Source organism: Rhinichthys klamathensis, unplaced genomic scaffold (genome assembly GCF_029890125.1).
Source record: "Rhinichthys klamathensis goyatoka isolate OS25496 unplaced genomic scaffold, OSU_Roscu_1.1 h1tg000372l_1, whole genome shotgun sequence".
NCBI classification, from domain to species: Eukaryota; Metazoa; Chordata; class Actinopteri; order Cypriniformes; family Leuciscidae; genus Rhinichthys; species Rhinichthys klamathensis.
The window spans coordinates 657235-680371 of NW_026606879.1; the positions used below are offsets into that span (position 1 = coordinate 657235).

At 42.3% G+C, this 23137-nt stretch overlaps 2 protein-coding genes and 1 pseudogene across 2 annotated transcripts in view; 2 read left to right on the forward strand and 1 right to left on the reverse strand.

Moving 5' to 3' along the window:
* tmtops2a (teleost multiple tissue opsin 2a) overlaps positions 1-23137 on the forward strand; it is a 52921-nt gene that overhangs the window by 25235 nt on the left and 4549 nt on the right. Inside the window, exons 2-3 of the mRNA XM_056233534.1 lie at positions 12597-12922; positions 19127-19360. Coding sequence (XP_056089509.1) covers positions 12597-12922; positions 19127-19360 — 560 coding nt within the window. The remainder of the gene's footprint in view (positions 1-12596; positions 12923-19126; positions 19361-23137) is intronic.
* LOC130069637 (5S ribosomal RNA) lies at positions 11457-11573 on the forward strand (annotated as a pseudogene).
* The window catches only part of st6gal2b (ST6 beta-galactosamide alpha-2,6-sialyltranferase 2b), a 70946-nt gene continuing 70656 nt past the window's right edge, over positions 22848-23137 (reverse strand). The window contains exon 5 of the mRNA XM_056233533.1: positions 22848-23134. Coding sequence (XP_056089508.1) covers positions 22887-23134 — 248 coding nt within the window. The 3' untranslated portion in view covers positions 22848-22886. The remainder of the gene's footprint in view (positions 23135-23137) is intronic.

Consider the following 23137-nt stretch of genomic DNA (forward strand, 5'->3'; position numbering starts at 1 on the left):
AATCTGCTGACGGTAGTGGAAAGTTTCTCTCATCTTCTGGAACACCAAGTCACGGTCAGTTGTGTGGTGGAGGAGAGAAATGGCTTTCATACATTTATCTCCCATTCGCTGGTCATCTATGGTTCCAGTTGTTCTTGATGATGTGGGACCTCCTTTTAGCTCCACTCTGTTCTGTGATGTAGAGACGATTCTGGATTTACGTTGCACAGTCTTTCTACCTATATAATAGATTAAGTGATCAACATCAATCAAGCGCTGCTTGCTTATGGTATCTGTGAGCTAGAGATGAGAGATGGATATTTCCTCTTCACCTAGAAATACATCACAGCCTAAAGCAACAAGCAGGATTACAATGATAAACAGATAAGCATGAGTAACAAGTGTTTTTCAAATACAACTAGATAACCTTGGCCATTTTCTGATACATTATAAGCTTAAGGAACAAATATGAGCTGAGCTGAGCTGAGCTTAGTACAGTATGTTGGCAATAAAACCAGAGGCCTAAGTAACAGAAAGTTTCGATAACACTTGCCTTGAGCAACAAGTATTACAGATAACAACGGTAAGCATGTTGATGATACCCAGATAAGCTTAGTACGGCATGTTGGCAATGACACCAGATAAGCCTAAAGTGACAAGCATGTTTTCAACAACACCTAGATAGCCTTAATTACAAACATGTTGCCGATACCCGGATATAATCAGCACTGATCTGATTTCAATTAATAATGACTGTTTATTGTTGTCTTTTTAGAGCTGCTTTAGCTTTCATCCTTTAGCTAGGGTTATGACCATGTTCTTATTCACGCAAATGCTTTAAACCACTCATGCGGTATGGTACAGGTAAATGACATTTATTATGGGTTTAAGTGAGGATTGTTTTAAGTTCACTTAAATTAAAGGTTTTTTATATTTTTTGAAGCCTAATGTTTAACATTTGGGGGGAAATCATTTTCATCGAGACATCAGTAGAATATTAGTGATACTGGCTTTCATTCATAAAAAAGATGGCATTAAGATACAGCTTTAATACTTGAAAATAAATGGTGCCATTGAAGATAAGTCCGTCTGATACCCCCCCAGAAAGAGAGAGATGGCATATAAAAAACAAAAGAGGAAAATGTCTGCGGAACTTAAAATTAATAAGAAGGCTTACGATCGGTGGAGAGAACTCAAGGATCGGGGAGGCCTAACATCAGACGCCGAGGTTTCTTTATTTATTCTTGATAGGTGAGTAACATTGTTTAGCTATGTTTCACAGAACTAATATATGCTGGCCATTGTTCGAATATGCTCGCTTGTTTTTTCATTTGCGATCTTATTGTCGTTTGCTTCAGCTATGAAAAAGACACATTAATTTCCACACCATATAAGCCTGGAGCGTCTAAACCTCCTCCACTGTCTATTTCAAGCGTCAGCTCCCATATTGTGTCTGAAAAGTAAGAGAATATACTCCCAATACATGTTTGTTTTCTTTGGTTCCTCATTTAGTGATCGATATAAACCCCCTAAGCTTGTTATAGTTGTAATATATTCGTTACTATAACTGTTGTGCTCGTGCTATCGAGTTGATCATGTTAACTTTGTGTTTTTGGGATAGGTGTTGAACATCGTCTTCCACGTGAAACATAGCTGAACCATTGACGCGTTAAAACACACATTACTACCAAAACACATTCGACATGGATTACCATAGTATCACATTGCTTTCACTTATTGATGACATTATATTCTCGGCCGGCAGGTACAGTAGATTCCTCCATAGTCATTGCCTGGGTTACGGTCGCATACGTAAGTGTGGGGTGGAGCTATCAAATTAGGGGCGAGATCCTTTTGGGGTAGTAGGGGCGTGTTTGTTTTGGTGACTTCAAATATCAACATTGGCCAAAACTACTGATCCCACCTTTAAATACATACATAAGGATATTAATACATAAATACATAAGGAATTGCCACTTTTCGTATATTGAAAAATATGTGACAATATATTTACTAATATATCATAATGTATGTAATTTTATATTCAGTAATACACTTTATAATATATAGATGTATATATGATCAGATATGGCACTGTATGTGTAATAATATATTGCAAATGTATATTTACTCATGCAGCATAAACACATATATTTTGAAATAAATAATACAATATATTTCTTATATTTTTAAATTATTTACATTGTAAACTATTCATAATTTCAAGCTAGTTAAAAAAAGCACAAGCACACCTGCATGTATTTAAGTATTTAGCCAAGATACTATCACTGTGCTGAGGAGTGCACAGCCATTACCTTTAATTTTTTTGTAATTTTAGCCTTAATAGTGTCTGGCCAATCGTCAAAGTAACCTCAGGCTCTACTCTTCAGCACAATGGTGACCCCAAAAACACATACCAGAAAACCTTTTACATTTCAAAATAACAGAACATTAAACACTAACAGATCTCCCCGTCACGGTGTGGTGTAGGCTGAAGAACACGAAGAGTGGGCGTCCTGGAGTCTCCTTCTGGAGGGTCAGACAGGGACTGATGACGGTACTGGCAGTTCGGAAGACCAGGGCGGAACACATGGCCAGGGCGGAGCAGGCTAAGCAGATGGCCAGGGCGGAGCAGGACGTGTAGATGGCCATGGGGGAGACGACCCTTTGGGCGGCCATGGCGGAGACTATCCCTTGGGCGGCCATGGCGGAGACGATCCCTTGGGCGGCCATGGCGGAGACATTTACATGTAAATGTAAATGACGACCCTTCGGGCGGCCATGGCGGAGACGTATAGCCCCTCCCCCCCCAAATAATTTCTTGGGAGGAGCTATGGGCTTAGGGACAGGCTCAGGGACAGGCTCTGAGGGTTCAGGCGGCGAGGCGGAGGCTGACTTGGCGTGAACGGTCACTGGTTCGGCGGGCGTGACGTGAACAGTCTCTGGCTCGGCGGGCGTGACGTGAACAGTCTCTGGCTCGGCGGGGGTGACGTGAACAGTCTCTGACTCGGTGGGCGTGACGTGAACAGTCTCTGGCTCGGCGGACGTGACGCGCAGGACTGATGTGAAGTGCAGGCTCGTCAGGGCTGACGTGAAGAAACTCAGGCTCGGCAGGACTGACGCGAAGAAGCTCAGGCTCGGCAGGACTGACGTAAAGAAGCTCAGGCTCGGCAGGACTGACATGAAGAAGCTCAGGCTCGGCAGGGCTGACGTGGAGCTCAGGCTCGGTTGATATGAAGTGAAGAATCTCAGGCTCGCTGTCAAAGTCTATTAAGGGAATTTCTTAAGAGCCTCTTAATTTCTAAAGAGCCTCCCGAGCCGCGTCCCTGTGTTCCACCTCACTGCCCCACTCCGTGTATGCCTACGGTCCATTTGGTCCAGCTTTTACGGTCTCTGCGAGCCTGGTTAGCGCTCCCCAGTCCATCTTGCTGGCTCATTCGGACCATCAGGCGCGTCTATGTGATTCAGTTCGCCTGGCGTCCCTCCAAGTTTCGGGCCATACACTCCCCTACAGTGAGAGCAGTCGATTCCCATGTCTTGCGCGCATAGATCGCAGTCCTACTGGCGAAGGACGCGATAGAGCCGGTCCCTTCAGCCGATATGAGGTCAGGGTACTGCAGTCCCTACTTCATTGTATCCAATAAAGGAGGTGGGTTATGACCGATCTTGGGCCTGCGAGTTTTGAATCGGAGTCTTCACAAGTTACCGTTCAAAATGCTCACGCAGAAACGCATTTTCGAATGCATCCGTCCCCGAGATAGGTTTGCAACGATCGACCTGAAGGACGCGTACTTTCATGTTCCGATTCCTCCTCGACACAGGCCGTACAATGGGCATGCAGGGGTGTGGACGGACCCCCAACTGCATTGGCACATCAACTGCCTCGAGTTGCTAGCAGTACGTCTCGCTCTGAGCCGCTTGAAAAGGCCACAACAGGGCAGGGATGTGCTGGTCCGTACAGACAACACTGCGACCGTTACGTACATCAACCGGCAAGGTGGTCTACGCTCCCGTCGCATGTCACAACTCGCCCGCCATCTCCTCCTCTGGAGTCAGATTAATCTGAGGTCGCTTCGAGCCATGTATGTCCCCGGTGTGCTCAACTGTGTGGCCGACGAGCTATCACGAGCTGTGCTCACGGGAGGGTGGTGACTCCTCCCCCAGGCAGTTCAGCTGATCTGGAGAGAGTTCGGGGAGGCTCAGGTAGACCTGTTTGCCTCCTCAGAGACCTCCCACTGCCAGCTGTTTTACTCCCTGACCGAGGGAACACTCGGCACAGACGCACTGGGACACAGCTGGCCCCAGGGCCTCTGCAAATATGCATTTCCCCCAGTGAGCCTACTTGTGCAGACACTGTGCAAATTCAGGGAGGGCGAGGAGCAGGTATTTCTGGTGGCTCCCTATTGGCCCACCCAGACTTGGTTCCCAGAACTCATGCTCCTCATGACAGTCCCTCCCTGGCCCATTCCTCTGAGGAAGGATATTCTGACTCCGAGACGGGGCACCCTATGACACCCGTGTTGAGCCTTTGCAATCAGCATACTTAAAGCTTCTTTCCATGAAGACTTTGCTGCTGGTTGCACTGGCCTCTATCAAGAGGGTAAGGGGCCTGCAGGTATTTTCGGTCTGTGAATCGTGCCTAGAGTTCGGGCCGGGTGACAACCACGTAGTACTGAGACCCCGGCCTGGCTATGTGCCCAAGGTTCCTACCACTCCCTTCAGGGACCAGGTAGTGATCCTGCAAGCGCTGCCCCTGGAGGAGGCAGACCCAGCCCTGACTTTGTTCTGTCCCGTTCGCGCTCTGTGTTTGTACGTGGACAGAACCCAAAGTCTCAGGACCTCAGACCAACTCTTTGTCTGTTACGGAGGCCAGCAGAAGGAAAAGGCTGTCTCCATGCAGAGGATGGCCCACTGGATAGTGGATGGCATTGCCTTGGCTTACCAAGCACAAGGTCTGGATACTCCATGTCTGGTCCATGGACGGGACGTGGAGGTTCTAGGTGACTTACCCCCAGAGGTACTTAACACCATCACTTCTGCATGGGCACCGTCCACGAGATCTGTGTACGCCCTGAAGTGGAGCCTGTTTGTCGAGTGGTGTTCTTCTCGCCGAGAATACCCCCGAAGATGTTCGATAGGGTCTGTGCTTTCCTTCTTGCAGCAAGGGTTGGAGCGAAGGCTGTCTCCTTCCACCCGTCTCCCTCCACCCTCAAAGTACATGCTGCAGCAATTTCAGCATATCATGACCACATAGATGGCAAAACAGTAGGAAAGCACAACCTGGTCATCAGGTTTCTTAGGGGGGCGAGACGATTAAATCCTCCTCGACCCCCCCCCCCCCCCCCCCCCCCATACCCTCTTTGGACCTTTCCCTGGTGCTTCGAGCACTTCAGGGTGCTTCCTTTGAGCCTTTGCAATCAGCATACTTAAAGCTTCTTTCCATGAAGACTTTGCTGCTGGTTGCACTGGCCTCTGTCAAGAGGGTAAGGGGCCTGCAGGCATTTTCGGTCTGTGAATCGTGCCTAGAGTTCGGGCCGGATGACAACCACGTAGTACTGAGACCCCGGCCTGGCTATGTGCCCAAGGTTCCTACCACTCCCTTCAGGGACCAGGTAGTGATCCTGCAAGCGCTGCCCCTGGAGGAGGCAGACCCAGCCCTGACTTTGTTCTGTCCCGTTTGCGCTCTGTGTTTGTACGTGGACAGAACCCAAAGTCTCAGGACCTCAGACCAGCTCTTTGTCTGTTACAGAGGCCAGCAGAAGGGAAAGGCTGTCTCCACGCAGAGGATGGCCCACTGGATAGTGGATGGCATTGCCTTGGCTTACCAAGCACAAGGTGTGCCCTGCCCGCTCAGGTTGCATGCACACTCCACGAGAGGCGTTGCATCCTTCTGGGCGCTGGCATGTGGCTCCTCACTAACAGATATCTGAAGAGCTGCGGGCTGGGCGACACCTAACACGTTCGCTAGAAACTATAGCCTACGTGTAGAGCCGGTCTCCTCTCGTGTTCTCACCCTAGACGGGTAGAAGCACTGAGAAGCCCGGCTCTGTCGGCTTGCTGCAACATACTGTGCACTCGTATTGCTCCAGAGTGAAAAACCTGTTGAGTCCTCCAAACACCCTCGGCCCAGAGATGGCGGAGCGTCTGGCGCCAGGCCTTTATCCGCTGAATCCTTGAGAACCGGGTTTAGGCTGGGTCGCATATGTGTGACCGTACGGGGATCCCATATGTGTATATTTCTCCACGGCTGCTCCTAACGGAAGCCTGTGTCTTTCCCTTGGGCTAAGTCACCCACTATTCATATGTAGTACAGCCTTCAGGGCTAGTCCATATGTATTCCCCACATAACTCCTTGAAGAAAGTGGCTTCCCCAGCGTTCTCCTTCCTAACAGAAGGGCACACTTTCCCAGTGTTATTCAATAATCTCACTGTATGGGTTATCACGGAACAAAAGTGACAGATACACTCTGTGTAAGCCTGCTCCTATCGTCCTTCCAGACAAGAAGGGGTAGAGGCTTGCACAGGGCGCTAGATGGGGTGCAGCAGCTGTTGCGCTTTGGTAGGGATTCCTGTTCGTCGGTCACAGAGTACGTCATAGTGACCGACTGATAGGGAACGTCTCGGTAATATGGTAACGTACGTCCCGTCCCCACATCTGCTGCCGCCCGCCGGGGCGGCCAGCTTATCAGGCTTGGCTCCTCAGCAAAAAACTGAAGTGCAATCGCACCTGCTGCTCATTATATACCTGCGCTGCGAGGCTGAGCAGCTGATGCAAATGATTGCACGGCTTGTGCATTGGCTTGTTTAGTTTCACTCGAAGTAGATTGGCCTCTCTAGTGAGATTCCTATTCGTCGGTCACAACGTACGCCTCCGTTCCATCCCTCAGGGAACGAGGGTTACCATATGTGACCGAGACGTTTTTGAAAGACTGGACCCTTGCTGAGTACTGCAGGGTTTAAGGCCAATAAACACTTTTTGAATTTTTTCTAAAGTTATTTAGGATGTTCAGGCAATAGATCAAGCCAGAGCGGAGAGCAACAGCAGTGGGAAGGTCTTGCACATTATCCAGCACAACTAGCTCCTCTAGAACTAGAGATAGGCACCTAGAGTAACATTTGGGTTGGAATGGATGGTGGCAACATTGTCTTTGATTATGCTTAATATCCCCATCTTCATTCCCTTTGTGTAATTGTCTTGGCTCTGTGTCCTGTAGTAAAGCCATTATTTATTGATTGAATTCTGTGCATTTGTTAAACATCTTCCTACACACTCTTCCTACACAATACATCAACTGGTATTCAGTTGATACCACTGAATTCCAATGGTAACAACAGCTCTGTGGTGAAAATTATTTGTTAATAAGAGGGATTAGAGTAGAATTATGACTGGTTCAAGCATCTCTGAATGCAACATGTCAAAACTTAAAGTGGATAACTTACAGCAGCAGATGTCTGATCTGGGCACTACTAGTGCTTTGCATGTCTCATATATGTTTCTGCGAATTCAGTTAATATGAGTAACTGTCGGTGAACAACTAGGCCTGGATGAGGGGAGTCTACCAAAGAGATGCATAGCTTGCAGAGATGTGAAAACCTTTCATCTTCATCTCAGTTTTGTAAAATCAGAGTTATCGATGGGTGTAGTTTTCAGATTTCAGCTATACATTGCTCTCTAAGGCAAAAACAAAAATAATTAGATAGTGAATTAATGTTTGCATTTGTAGCTATAGATATACACTCACCTAAAGGATTATTAGGAACACCTGTTCAATTTCTCATTAATGCAATTATCTAATCAACCAATCACATGGCAGTTGCTTCAATGCATTCAGGGGTGTGGTCCTGGTCAAGACAATCTCCTGAACTCCAAACTGAATGTCAGAATGGGAAAGAAAGGTGATTTAAGCAATTTTGAGTGTGGCATGGTTGTTGGTGCCAGATGGGCCGGTCTGAGTATTTCACAATCTGCTCAGTTACTGGGATTTTCACGCACAACCATTTCTAGGGTTTACAAAGAATGGTGTGAAAAGGGAAGAACATCCAGTATGCGGCAGTCCTGTGGGCGAAAATGCCTTGTTGATGCTAGAGGTCAGAGGAGAATGGGCCGACTGATTCAAGCTGATAGAAGAGCAACTTTGACTGAAATAACCACTCGTTACAACCGAGGTATGCAGCAAAGCATTTGTGAAGCCACAACACGCACAACCTTGAGACGGATGGGCTACAACAGCAGAAGACCCCACCAGGTACCACTCATCTCCACTACAAATAGGAAAAAGAGGCTACAATTTTCAAGAGCTCACCAAAATTGGACATTTGAAGACTGGAAAAATGTTGCCTTGTTTTGATGAGTCTCGATCTCTGTTGAGACATTCAGATGGTAGAGTCAGAATTTGGCGTAAATAGAATGAGAACATGGATCCATCATGCCTTGTTACCACTGTGCAGGCTGGTGGTGGTGGTGTAATGGTGTGGGGGATGTTTTCTTGGCACACTTTAGTCCCCTTAGTGCCAATTGGGCATCGTTTAAATGCCACGGCCTACCTGAGCATTGTTTCTGACCATGTCCATCCCTTTTATGGCCACCATGTACCCATCCTCTGATGGCTACTTCCAGCAGGATAATGCACCATGTCACAAAGCTCGAATCATTTCAAATTGGTTTCTTGAACATGACAATGAGTTCACTGTACTAAAATGGCCCACACAGTCACCAGATCTCAAGCCAATAGAGCATCTTTGGGATGTGGTGGAACGGGAGCTTCGTGCCCTGGATGTGCATCCAACAAATCTCCATCAACTGCAAGATGCTATCCTATCAAAATGGGCCAACATTTCTAAAGAATGCTTTCAGCATCTTGTTGAATCAATGCCACGTAGAATTAAGGCAGTTCTGAAGGCGAAAGGGGGTCAAACACATTATTAGTATGGTGTTCCTTATAATCCTTTAGGTGAGTATATATACATAATTTAACAAACAATATTGGACCTATTTGATTAACTTACGCATTAACGCATTCAGCAATCTTTCTCCAACAGTCTTATCTTGCTTTGGCAGCAGAGACGGTATTGCTTCGATCTTAAAATATGTTTAAATTCATCGCACTTCTGAATGATTATCTCTTGCTCCTCCACTGAAAAATATATCGCTCTCGCCCTATCCATATCAAACGCGATTGGTTGTTCGGTGCCAACGTCACTTTTGTATGTGCATGCACACGTGGAGTAATCGTAGCTTAAAGATCAAAGCCTGAGTTGACAGAGAAAGTTGATGAGCTGCGTCATGGTACCAATAAAGCCTTATTCCATCGGTATGGTTTTGTCAACTCAAAACTAATCCTGTAACCCCGGGTTTGTTCAGCTACCTTCATGGTACAGGCCCCCGGTGTAGTAGTTTCCCCACAATAATAATTTAGACAACAGCTCACAAAGGTTTTTTTTTTTTTTTTACGAAGGATTCATGTGAAAGACAAGTATTTAATGAATACACAACACTCACATTTCTGCTTCTACACCATTTTTGTGATTGGTGCAGTTTTGACCATGTTTCAGAAATGTCATGCTACTTACACAGTATTACCACAACTCACCAGACCTCATCCCCTTCATTATGTGTATGCCTTGGGCGGGAATTACTTAAATGAGGAATATTGTTACGTGTACATTCCTAGAAGAAAACTCAAGACTACAATCGAGGCGTTTCGGGGAGTTAAGAAAAAAATAGGTCCTCTTTAACATTCTTCAGAATGTAAGCTGCAGTGTCTGACAATGTTCAACAACACACTCAGAATATGAAAATTACCCTGTAATCCTCTTCTGTGTGTTTCTGGAGTGGAAACATGTTTGGCTGTACTCTTGTGTGCCGTTTCTTGCATACACAGTCACAAATGCGACAGCCTAAGATTCCATCAACAGACTCAAAGATCTTTATTAACACAGGCTTTTACATAATTAAAGGGTGAAAACCAAGGAACAGTTAATGTTCCCTTCATATTCTGGTGAATATCTGGTGAATTAATGTCCATAATGAATTTTGAAATCTGAATGTTGGAGAAGAATCTGTTTTGGCATGATATGAATGAACTTATTTACATACAAATGAATGCAAGGTATGTCTCATCACCCAGTCTGAAATATTCCACACTTGCCCTTTGAAGAACATCAGTGAAAGAGTGTTGCTTAAAGGCATTTTCATTAATATGTAATAGCAACAAAATGGGACTGTGGTATTTTTCCCACTTTATGCTTGAAATAGCCCACTTTGTTCCTTAAAATAGCTATGTGGGAGTCATTTCTAATTTTTGTTTCTTAAATCATAACATCACTTTGACATTAAGTTATTTTTTTGGAAGCCAATGTGAATAGAAAGGCAGATTGTATTTTATTCCCTGTAATTATTCCCAATTACTTAACATGTTACAACACACCCAAATGTTTTATTATATAATGTTTGCTTTTTTTCAGGCAATGAATTTATGTGCATTGTCTGAAATATTCTTTATTTTATTAATTTTTATGATGTACAAATGCAGATAAATACCGGTAGACATTCAAACTAAATTGCTTTTATTAACAGACCGGTACTGATTTTATTTTCCTGATCATTTATTATCCTAAAGTTCAAGAGGTGGATGAATTAAATAGGGGTTTCACTTTAGGGTGTTCAGTGGGTTTGGGGTTATTTATTTTAGGGGATTTCAAAAAAAATTTAAAGGGGGGGAAAGTAGCATATATTTGTCACTCTTGGAAGTCCAAAGCACAACAATAAAGATCAAGATACTAATTAGTCTTTAATAGTAAAGATTCAAAGAACAAACTCGTATAAAGACAGGTAGGCAAAGTAGTACAACCACGTAACACTGACGATGCCAGATAAATGAAGATTCAAACACAGGAACTTAAATATACAGGTTAACGAGGTGAACTCCTCTGAACAGGATAATACAATTAAATCAGAACCCATAGCAACACATCAGTCACACAGACAGGAGATGAACACAAGGACTGAAAACCAAACTAAACTGAATATAATTGTGACAATATTGATGTTATCGTTTCATTTTGCTTTCTAGTTTTTAACATTAAAAATAAAGACAAACATTAAGAAATAAAAAACAAATAGTGCATAAAGGTTTGTAATTGTTATTTATTTATTTGTAAACAGTCATCTCTCCGTCCTTTGAAAAATAGTCCTTTGTTTTGTCTTTCTATGAAGGAACTTTCTCCTCGTCACCAGTGTTGAGGTTACACATTACAAGTAGCGCGAGTTACGTAATCAGATAACTTTTTTTTTGTAAAGTAATGCATTACTTTTAAATTTACAACAAAAGTTACTTTTTCAAATAGGTAACACAATATACTTTGTTGTACCCATTTACTGAATGACAGCTCTCCTGTCCTCATGTGGAGAGAAATCGGGAGTATGTTGCAGAGGTGTGCTGTCTAAACATGATGCTTATTGTAGTCACATGCATTCATCCAGCAGCCATATCACCCTGTAGCCCAAGACTGGTTGCCCACTGAAGCTAAGCAGGGTTGAGCCTGGTTAGTACCTGGATGGGAGACCTTCTGGGAAAACCAGGTTGCTGCTGGAAGAGGTGTTAGTGAGGCCAGTAGGGGGTGCTCACCCTGTGGTCTGTGTGGGTCCTAACACCCCTGTGTAGTGATGGGGACACTACTGTCAAAAAGCACCGTCCTTCGGATAAGACGTTAAATCGAAGTCCTGACAAAAACAGATTCATTATTCCTTAAAATGAAGAAAAAAAACAGTGAAATGCAAACCTGTGATAATTAAATGTTAAATTACACAAATGTACTTTGTTTAATATAATCGGTTTAACCAATGTCTTTGCTGCTGATCCAATTCATCCATACTAATAAGCAAAAATGACTTTAGATAAACATCACATTTGTGGGGAGGTTTTTTGGAAGAAAGAGTGTTGAACCTTCTTCTCCTGCCCAACTCTTCTGCAATCCAGAATGGCAACAAAGCTGTAATGTTTGTTTGCGCTGTGCCATAATGTACAGGAGTTCCTTTGCATTTTATTCAGCATGAGGCCTATTCATTTAATTTTTGGTCTGAAAGGGCCTTTACATTTGTTATTGTTGTGATTAAATAACAAACCAGCAAGGTGAGAGAAAGTAACACAAAAATAATGTAATACATTATGTTCCTTAAAAAGTAACTTAGTTACTCTTTTAGGGAGTAATGCAATTTTGTAATGCATTACTTTAAAAAGTAACTTTCCCCAACACTGCTCATCACTGTAATTTCTAAAGGAATATTCTCTCTAAAACTCATTTGAAACAATATTTATTGATCATATACAATATTTAACATTCTTTATATTTTAGAAAGGGGGTCCCTCATGAGGGAGTCATCATATTTGTGATTTTGGCATTAGGAGGTCATTATTATTATATGTTATTATTATTATAAAGTTGTTATTATATTATGTCATTATAATAATTAATATAATATTACATGCACTTCAGTTTTAAAGCCCGATGCTAAATAATAACAGATATGCAGTGTCTGAATAACCTCCTATTTAACTGTGGCTCTGTAGTTTAACTGTGAGCATACAGCCTAATTTCTCTTTTCATTTTTTTAACAGGGATTGTATCATTGATCTCTCTGGCAATCCTTTCGTATGATCGTTACAGCACTTTAACTGTTTACAACAAGAGAGCCCCAGACTACAGCAAACCCTTGTTGGCTGTCGGGGGCTCCTGGCTCTACTCATTGTTCTGGACGGTCCCCCCCCTGCTGGGCTGGAGTAGCTATGGACTGGAAGGGGCAGGAACCAGCTGTTCAGTCACATGGACTGCCAACACCCCCCAGTCACATTCCTATATCATCTGCCTGTTCATTTTTTGTTTGGGACTCCCCGTGCTGGTCATGGTGTACTGTTACAGCCGGCTCCTCTGTGCTGTCAAACAGGTAAATTCCATCAAAACATATCAGTTCAAAGTTAATATTACAATATAATTATGTGTGTAACATTTCTACATAACAGGGTAAGGAGTTTAAAAAAGTCAGATTTCACAACTCAAAACTATTGCCTGCAGTGCAGTTCCCTTTCGTGGGAACTCGCGATGCGTCGATGACGCTTTGGGAACGCCCCTGCGTGATTGCGTCTGAAGCCGTGTCAACCAGAGCCATAGAGAGAAAGAGTTGTGACACGCTTTGATGTCGCCGCGACGGCTGTCACGTGGTTCATGTAAGCCCCAATAGTTCCAAAACATACGCGGCCTGTCATGTTCTTCAATGGACAGACAGCAGCGATTGCATTATTAAACGGTAAATATAAAATAAAACACACACCCAAGTACTTTTTCAGCTGTTATTGCATTTTGTTAATGTCAGTTTTGCATTTGGAGAGGCAGGGTGACAACTTTTAGGCTATATTTTTGGAGGGAAAAGCTTAGTGTTCATGTTCGCATGGGTAGTAGCACTGGCTTTAGCGGCTCTAACTTAACTTTTCCATGTCATTCATCTGATGATGGACGTCTCATGATATTTATTTTAGCACAACTGGGCTGTATTAGGCTATTGATTCCCGTGATCTTGCTTATAAATTCCGATTCAGCCATTAGCCTACCTTCGTGATCACGCAAAGAGGTCTGCAGTGGCGGTCCGTTCAGAATTCCAACCAACATAAAATATAAATAATTACGCTGTGCATGTACAAATGAATGATTTAGGAGGGAAATAGACTGCTCCCATAACGTAGAAAGAAACGACTATATACAGCAATGTTCGGTAAATATTCAACCGAAAAATATTCTTCATAAAATTAAACCGGAGAGTGAATTAACTATGTTCCTAAATACATATAAGCACATATATGCATAACCCTAACCCATTTAAATAAATGAATTGTGTGTGTGTGTATGTATATATAATATTATATATAGGCTATATATACACTCACCGGCCACTTTATTAGGTACCCCATGCTAGTAACGGGTTGGACCCCCTTTTGCCTTCAGAACTGCCTCAATTCTTCGTGGCATAGATTCAACAAGGTGCTGGAAGCATTCCTCAGGGAGTTTGGTCCATATTGACATGATGGCATCACACAGTTGCCGCAGATTTGTCGGCTGCACATCCATGATGCGAATCTCCCGTTCCACCACATCCCAAAGATGCTCTATTGGGTTGAGATCTGGTGACTGTGGAGGCCATTTTAGTACAGTGAACTCATTGTCATGTTCAAGAAACCAATTTGAAATGATTAGAGCTTTGTGACATGGTGGAAGTAGCCATCAGAGGATGGGTACATGGTGGCCATAAAGGGATGGACATGGTCAGAAACAATGCTCAGGTAGGCCGTGGCATTTAAACGATGCCCAATTGGCACTAAGGGGCCTAAAGTGTGCCAGGAAAACATCCCCCACACCATTACACCACCACCACCAGCCTGCACAGTGGTAACAAGGCATGATGGTTCCATGTTCTCATTCTGTTTACGCCAAATTCTGACTCTAACATCTGAATGTCTCAACAGAAATCGAGACTCATCAGACCAGGCAACATTTTTCCAGTCTTCAACTGTTCAATTTTGGTGAGCTCTTGCAAATTGTAGCCTCTTTTTCCTATTTGTAGTGGAGATGAGTGGTACCCGGTGGAGTCTTCTGCTGTTGTAGCCCATCCGCCTCAAGGTTGTGCGTGTTGTGGCTTCACAAATGCTTTGCTGCATACCTCGGTTGTAACGAGTGGTTATTTCAGTCACTGTTGCCCTTCTATCAGCTCGAACCAGTCTGGCCATTCTCCTCTGACCTCTGGCATCAACAAGGCATTTCCGCCCACAGAACTGCCGCTCACTGGATGTTTTTTCTTTTTCGGACCATTCTCTGTAAACCCTAGAGATGGTTGTGCGTGAAAATCCCAGTAGATTAGCAGTTTCTGAAATACTCAGACCAGCCCTTCTGGCACCAACAATCATGCCACGTTCAAAGTCACTCAAATCAACTTTCTTCCCCATACTGATGCTTGGTTTGAACTGCAGGAGATTGTCTTGACCATGTCTACATGCCTAAATGCACTGAGTTGCCGCCATGTGATTGGCTGCTTAGAAATTAAGTGTTAACGAGCAGTTGGACAGGTGTACCTAATAAAGTGGCCGGTGAGTGTATATATATATATATATATATATATATACATACATATAAAATATTATTAAAAATATTATATATTATATACATCAGTTACCGTAAGTTAGCTAACGTTAGTGAAGTGTTGGTCACGTAAGCTATAGCTGCAATTAACCTATTATCTTCCAATAAACATTTACTAAAACTGGCTACATAAAATATAACTACAGACTAGATTCACGAGAGGTCGGCTAATGTGTGTAAAAGTAAAAAAAATACCGTAATTTCATTAATTTACCAGCGAGCGTACTTCGGAAACACTGAAAATGAATGGGGTTCAATGCTAGAACTATCAGTGTTTGGAACTATTGGCTGCTCCACGACACGCGTTACTTCCGCATTCCTAAGTTCATATGGCGGTCTATGGGAGTGTCGCAACTCTTTCTCTCTATGGCTCTGGTGTCAACAAGTCCAATGGCGAGAATGAGCATCACAGGCAGGCGTCATGACCAGGAAAGGATAAAAGCACATCCGGTTTAGAACCGCGCTAGCTTCTGTGCCTCAGCAAGCACTCTGTGTTACAAACTGTCTGTCTTATTTATTGTTGTCTGTCACGATATATATACAGCTCAATCTAAGATATAATGGCGTCCAAACAGTCTTCCAAGTTGTGTGCTTCTCCTTGCCCTCGTTACATCGTGGGTGGAGATACACACGAACTTTGTGTGATGTGTTTGGGAGCGGAGCATGCTCTGTCAGCCTTCGAAGGGGCTGATTGTGAGCATTGTGAGAGGCTGTCGCTTCGCACGCTCCACTCTCGCTTGTCACTCTTCGAGGAGGGTGTTCAAGTGAGCGTTCTCTGTGGATCGGGCAAATGGATCTCACGGCGGGGTTTGAGACGGGCCCCGCCCTTTCTCAGCCTTTACCCGTGGGATCCAGTGCTCTCTCTCCGGAGTTGGAAGCCCGCCCCGCGTTTCCTTCCTCTCCGGAAGAGGAACTGGTGCTTCAGCTGTCTAGTTCTGAGGAACTAGATGTGCTGAGCATCATATTTTGAGATTGAGATTGAATGCCAAGAAAAGTGTACTTTCTCTGGCACAGAGGACCACCTTTCTTGGTGTCGTGTGGGAGTCAGTGACACTAAGGGCCATGCTCTCGCCTGCTCATGTCGCTTCAATCCTCACAGTTGTAAAAGAGATAGTAGCTCCGTACTGGCCAAGCCGAGTGTGGTTCTCAAACCTAATATCACTTCTCGACGGCTCTCCCCTGGAGCTGCCGGTCAGGAGGGACCTTCTATCTCAGGTGGGGGAGCAATTCTCCAACCCCGCCCCTCCTTCCACACTGAAGGTCTATGTTGCGGCTATTGCTGCTTACCATGCCCCCTTGGGGGGTTTATCTATCGGAAGATATACTCTCATTATACATTTCCTTCGTGGCACCCTGAGGCTCATGCCTGCAGTTCGTACCAGAATTCCAGCTTGGGATCTGGCTCTTGTTCTAGAAGGTCTCTCTGTCACTCCCTTTGAGCCTCTCGAGTCTGTTTCAGAAAAATTTCTGACCCTCAAAACTGTGTTCCTTCTAGCCATTTCTAGCCAAAGAGTAGGAGATCTCCAGGCCCTGTCGGTATCTCCTTCATGCCTTGAGTTTGCACCCAGGATGGTCAAAGCGTTCCTCTATCCTAAACCCGGTTATGTACCTAAGGTTCCAAACAATGTACCACAGCCTATCTTACTGCAGGCGATTTGTCCTCCTCCCTTCAAGGATTTAGACCAGGAGAAACTGAACCTCATCTGTCCAGTCAGAGCACTGGATACACATGTCTACAGATCTGCCCAGTTGAGAAAGTCTAATCAAGACTTAGCAGACGGTTAGCAAGTGGATAGTCGAGGCTATCTCTCTTGCATATGAGGTTCTGGGCCAGCCTTCAGCTTTGGCCACTAGAGCCCATTCTACTAGGGGTATGGCGGCCTCCAAGGCCCTAATTTCTGGGGTGTCCATTCAAGAAGTTTGTGATGCAGCTGGCTGGTCTTCGCCGCTTACATTTGTCCGATTTTTTTTACCTAGACATGGATAGCCCGGGGTCCAGAGTTCTCATGTCGTGAAAGTTTAACACGACAGGTTCTTGGCTGTATGGCATTCTCGTTCCCATAGCGTCATCGACGCATCGCGAGTTCCCTCAAAAGGGAACATCTCAGGTTACGACTGTAACCCTAGTTCCATGAGTAGGGAACGAGACGATGTGTCACTTTGCCATACTTCCTACATCCCTGTGATCGACTTGCTTCTGCCTTTTTCGAAGCTAGCGCGGTTCTAAACCGGATATGCTTTAATCTTTCCTGGTCATGACGTCATCCGCCCGTGACGCTCATTCTCGCCATTGGACTAGTTGACACGTGCTTCAGACGCAATTACGCGGGGGCGTTCCCAAACCGTCATCGACGCATCGTCTTGTTCCCTACTCAGGGAACTAGGGTTACAGTCTTAACCGGAGACGTTTACAATCCTTTCTGGAACTAAACCATGTCTCTTTTAGCTTAAACTAGGTCAGTATCTCAGACTCCAGATAAAGTTTAAACCACCTCAAATTATGTTCAAATTATGTTATGTTAAGTCAGTGATATCTGGAATCCACACCCTCTAGGCGAATTTTTTTTAGATAAGTCAGTGCTAAAAATAAAGTTTCCAAAAGGGTGTTTTTAATGCGATGCCGTAGAAGGAACTAATTTTGTTCCCTAAATAACCTTTAAGGGTGTGTTCACACTTGTAGTATGGTTCGCTTGGTTCGTTTGGTCCAGACCAAAAAACAAAACAAAAAACATTTAATCCTGGTCCGCTTAGCATTCGAACCTAAAGATACGGAACATAAAGTCATAGGGATATGTTTCCAACCTGATTGTTCGGCTTTTATTATACGTATACTATTTCATGACGGAACTTACCGAACATCCAAAACAATGCTGTATGCTGGGCTAAATGCACTCATTTATGTGCGTAGCCTACATATGATGGTATTTTAACCAGCTGAGAACTCACGAAGAGCTTATAAAATGTGTAAAAGAGTCAGAACAGCGGCAAGAATCCCTCCATCACACACACAAACGAAGATCTGCTGCGAGGAGACGCTGTTCTGATGCCTGTACCGAACTGAGATGGGCAACATTATGACATGACAAGAAAAAAACTGGTATGCTTGAGCATTCAGTCCTTTTTAGGGTCGCATCTTGTGACATCATGTCCCGCTTTTTGGTCGTTTACATGTCTTTTCTCCATGTTGCGTTCAAATTTCATTCGGACCGCACCAAACGAGGGTTCGGATGGCAATGTTCACACTTATTCAAATGAACCACACTAACAGAGCAATCGCACCAGTGTTCAATTTAATCTAACCAAACCCTAAACATACCCTAAATGAGCAGTTCTTAAAAAGAACCATTTTCTATTAGTGTGAAGAACATTTTAATAATCTAAAGAACATTTTTGCACCATGAAGCACCTTTTATGTAACGGAAAGGTTCATTGGCTTTTGAAGGTTCTTCATGGAACCATCAATGGCAATAAAGAACCTTTATTTTTAAGAATGCACTGTTCTAGATTCTAGCTTTTAAAGTGAACATGAAACATTGTGCATTTACATAATAAAGAAGACCCTATATCAATTTGTTAAATGTGTTTCATCATATTTAGGGTGTATTTTACTATATCTGTTCATACATATTTATGAGTGTATGAACAGATATAGTAAAATACATTCCAAATATAATGAACAACATTTACATAATACAGAAGAGCCTATATCAATTTGTTAAATGTGGTTCATTATATTTGGAATGTACTTTACTAAATATGTTCATACACTCATAAATATGTGAAATTGCTGAAATCTTTATAAATATCAATAAATGATGTTCATGAACCTGATGAGTCAGTGATTCCTCTAAACCACAATGTAGGTTCATTCTTTCTTGAGGGATTTGCGTATCCTGAAGACTTGTTCTGAATCATCTGCTGGTGCAAACAAAAAATACAATCTAATTTACATGTTTTTCCTCAGGTAGGGCGTATCAGGAAGACAGCAGCAAGGCGGAGAGAGTACCACATTTTATTTATGGTCATCACTACAGTGGTGTGCTACCTTTTGTGCTGGATGCCTTATGGGGTTGTTGCAATGATGGCCACATTTGGACATCCGGGGATCATCACACCCATTGCGAGCGTGGTGCCGTCCCTACTTGCCAAAAGCAGCACAGTCATCAACCCTCTTATTTACATCCTTATGAACAAACAGGTTAGACATTTCCAACTTTTTAATTAGCACTGAATCATAGGATATGTTTTCTTATGATATACATTGAGAAATATATACTGTATATACATAACCACATGGGTGCTTAAATTAACATTCCTTCCACTAAATACATTGATTTCATTGTCTTTATTCAGTATAAACTTACATCCACAACAATGAAGAACAAATTACCACCCTATAGAAGTAACAATGTCAAGTACTGGAATGATTGTAAGAAATTATAAATAATATTAAACCCTTGGTCGGCAACCTTTTAGTCATGAAGTGCCATTTTTAAGTTTCTGAGTATTAAACTTAGTAACCCCACATAAACACATAAACATATTTTAAATATTCATAATGGCTAACATAGAAATAGAACCTTAGAACAGAACCCTAAATATTCCTTAAGCAATTTTTCATAAAATTTGTTTTACATTTTTCAAAATCCTTTAGTTTGTTTGTTTTCAGGTTTAAATTAGACTTTGAAGAACAGATTTCCAAATGCCCTATTTACACCTGGTCATGCATGCGTTTAAATGATCAGATGGCTATCCGTTTTGGTAAAACTGTTCCATTTACACCATTTACATCTGTATGCAGGTACAAGGTATTTTATCTGAATGAAATACATACACCTCTCTTGCTTTTGCTTACATGCCAGCGATTAACCCTCGGTAAATAGGTGCCATAGGTTGCCGACCCCTGCCCTATTAAAATGTGAGTTTTTTAGACAATAACCGCAGATAAGTATTGGTGCAGATTAAAACAAAACTTTCTTTCTGTGAAAATACATTGCATGCGTTTAAAATACATGTACCAAGTTTTTAATTACGGTATAAAGAGCAACAAGTAGATAAAAAAAGGATAATAGAATTGATATGCACTTGAGTCCAGCTTCTCAGATAGATCTGTCGGTAGTATTCATAGTAATTTATGAAATTTAAATTAAATTAAATTAAAAAAAACATTGCTCAATTATCTACAGTAAAAATCCAATTATTTTGGCTCTATAGTATAATAACAGCTTTAAAAGTGTCATCTAATTGATGAGAAGTGCAAAAGATTTAATAAAAATGTACCACAAAAGATTATGAGAACAGCACAGAAATTAGAAATCTCTTTCCAGTTACCACATTAAACATTCAAATAAAAAAAGGTAATCATCCTTTACAAAATGTGAGCAGCCTTAAAGGTGCAGTGTAATTTTTAGCGGCATCTAGTGGTAAGGTTGCAAATTGCAACCAACAGAAGGTAAGGTGGCCGACAGGAAAAGATGTCGTCGTCTGAGACAGCAGATAGTAGCCAGTTAAGCAATGAGGTTTCTTTACAAAATAAATTAAGAAATTAGGTTTACTTAATTATTCAGTTAATTGATATGTTATTGCGAATATTATTGATACGTGTTCATTATTGTGTCAGTGTTTTATTTGCTGACTTTATCTAGCTTATTTGTTGAAGAACAACATAGTGATGAACGTGTTTGTCCATTTAGGGCTACTGTAGAAACATGTTGGCGCAAAATGGCTATTTCAATGTAAGGGGACCCATGGTGTAATGTAGATGGAAATGGCTCATTTTAAGGTAATAAAAACATAACGGTTCATTAAGTAAGGTCTTTATACACCACTGAAAACATAGTTATGTATATGATGTTGCATTTCTGTCAACAGATCCTCCTAAATATTACACAATGAACCTTTAAATGACAATGATAAAAAAATCCCAACGTTTGGGAAATTTAAAACTTAAGTTATTCAATACTCTCTTCACACTTTTTTTCTTTGTTATAATTATAACGCAAACTAAAATTGGATTCCACTCAGGAAATAGTGTAAGTGGATGTTTATATTTACAATCTCTGTGCTAATTTCAGTAGCTCGTCCAAGTAAATTGAGAATTTACTTTGAAACTCTCGTCTTGTCCTGCATCACAAACATGTTTTGTATTCACAGCATCTGTGAATTGAGGTCAGTTCTGAATATTTTGCCAGTCTTTTAGTATAAGGGCCATATGAGATGAAGCCTCCCATCAAGACTTCTGTGAAAGTACTGTATCCTCCTGATTATAATGTCTTGTCTCAGATTGTTATAAGAACTATATGTAAAACCCTAGATGACAAAAGTCTGCGTTAGTTTAGATCAGATGGGTTTGTACTGTGATATGTCTTTAGGGGCCCTACTATGGATTTTTGAAAATAACCTTTCATGTAGTGTGTAACATAGCTCTAAGTGAATGAAAACATCCTGCAAAGTTTTAAATCTGAAAGTGCACCGTATATTAAGTTATTGTCTTTCAAAAGTAAGAGTCGACTCTGAGTCAATTCAATGATTCGTTTTGCAAACGAGTCATAAGTCGTTTCGTTGTGACGTCAACCGGCAGCTGATACCTGTGGATACTGGACAGCATCACGCGAGAAGAGGCTGTGCTCTATAATGTGAAGGTAAAGCCAGGTTTTTTTTCACTGCCCAAGGAAGATCATGTGAAGAATCAGTGGTTAAAATGCATCTTTACCACGATATCACAGCAGTATAATCCTAAACTTTTGCTGTGTTCCCTTTATTTTACTGACGACTGCTTCTCAAATCTCGGAGTTCAATGCAGGATTCGCAAACTGCTTGCTCTTGAAAGATGGTGTTCAAAACACTTAATTTTGAGTTTTATATTGTGTAGGTCTCCTGCTAACTGGCTAACTCGCATTATTACGGTCTTACTGAAATACTTTTGTTGAGCAGTTGTGGGCCACTATTACCTAAAACTATTAATGCAGATTGTTTGTCGTTCTCACTACTTTGAGGAAATATTTGCTTTACCAATGTTTATGTTACATCAGATCATTCACTCTAGCGCGGCTAATGTACATTGCATACATGCACTGTTATTGATACAGTTTCCACTTATTCACCGCAATATATTAGAAAAATACTTGGTAAATAAATTAGTACAAGTAAAATAATCGGTTTGTTGATGGACACGCACTTGTTAATGCTGATGGTGAGGAATTACAGTTGCAACATCTTATAATGTACCTCAAACTGAGTACCGGTAGTGTATCACTGAGAAACGTCCTGCTCAAGTCGTCCTTGCGATGGAGGTTCGGGTTGAATAACGAGCTCTTCCAGTGTTTCATCATCGGACTTGCGCTCGCATCGATATGGTCAAATCAACGTCATTGTTCGTTACTGTGTTTAGTTTACAGTGTAGGAAGCCTCAGGACAAGCAGAGCTGACGTTGTTATGGCAATGGGCGTTTTTGATTTCGACGTAGGCCAATCAAAACAGACTAAGCTGTCTGGCCAATCAGAGCAGAGTAGCTCGCGGAAAGGAGGGATTTAGAGAGATTGATTAATTTGAGAGATGATTCATTTGACGAGTCGTTTGAGAATCATTGAAAATTTATGATGTGCAAATATATATTATGAGGAAATTAAACCGTTTTTTTTACCTTTGATGCATGTAAACATGTTGTAGGAGACTCCACAACAACTTAAGGAAACTTTAAAATAGCATAATAGGGGCCCTTTAAATCACAGTGGACAGTTGATCTTACTGAATCCTGGCAGTGTGACCTTTCCCTTTTTCTTGAGGTCCTCCTCAAAAGCTGTGCTCATGTTCTTAACAAGCAGTTTCTCATAAAGCAGAGGGTGGTATGCCCCAAATGTGCAGGCTGCATCGTAATACTTCTCATGGTAATGGCACAGATCAGTTTTTCTCATAGAAGGAATGTACTCGTACACATGGACCTCCTCACAAAGGTTCATCATCAGGACGATACCTG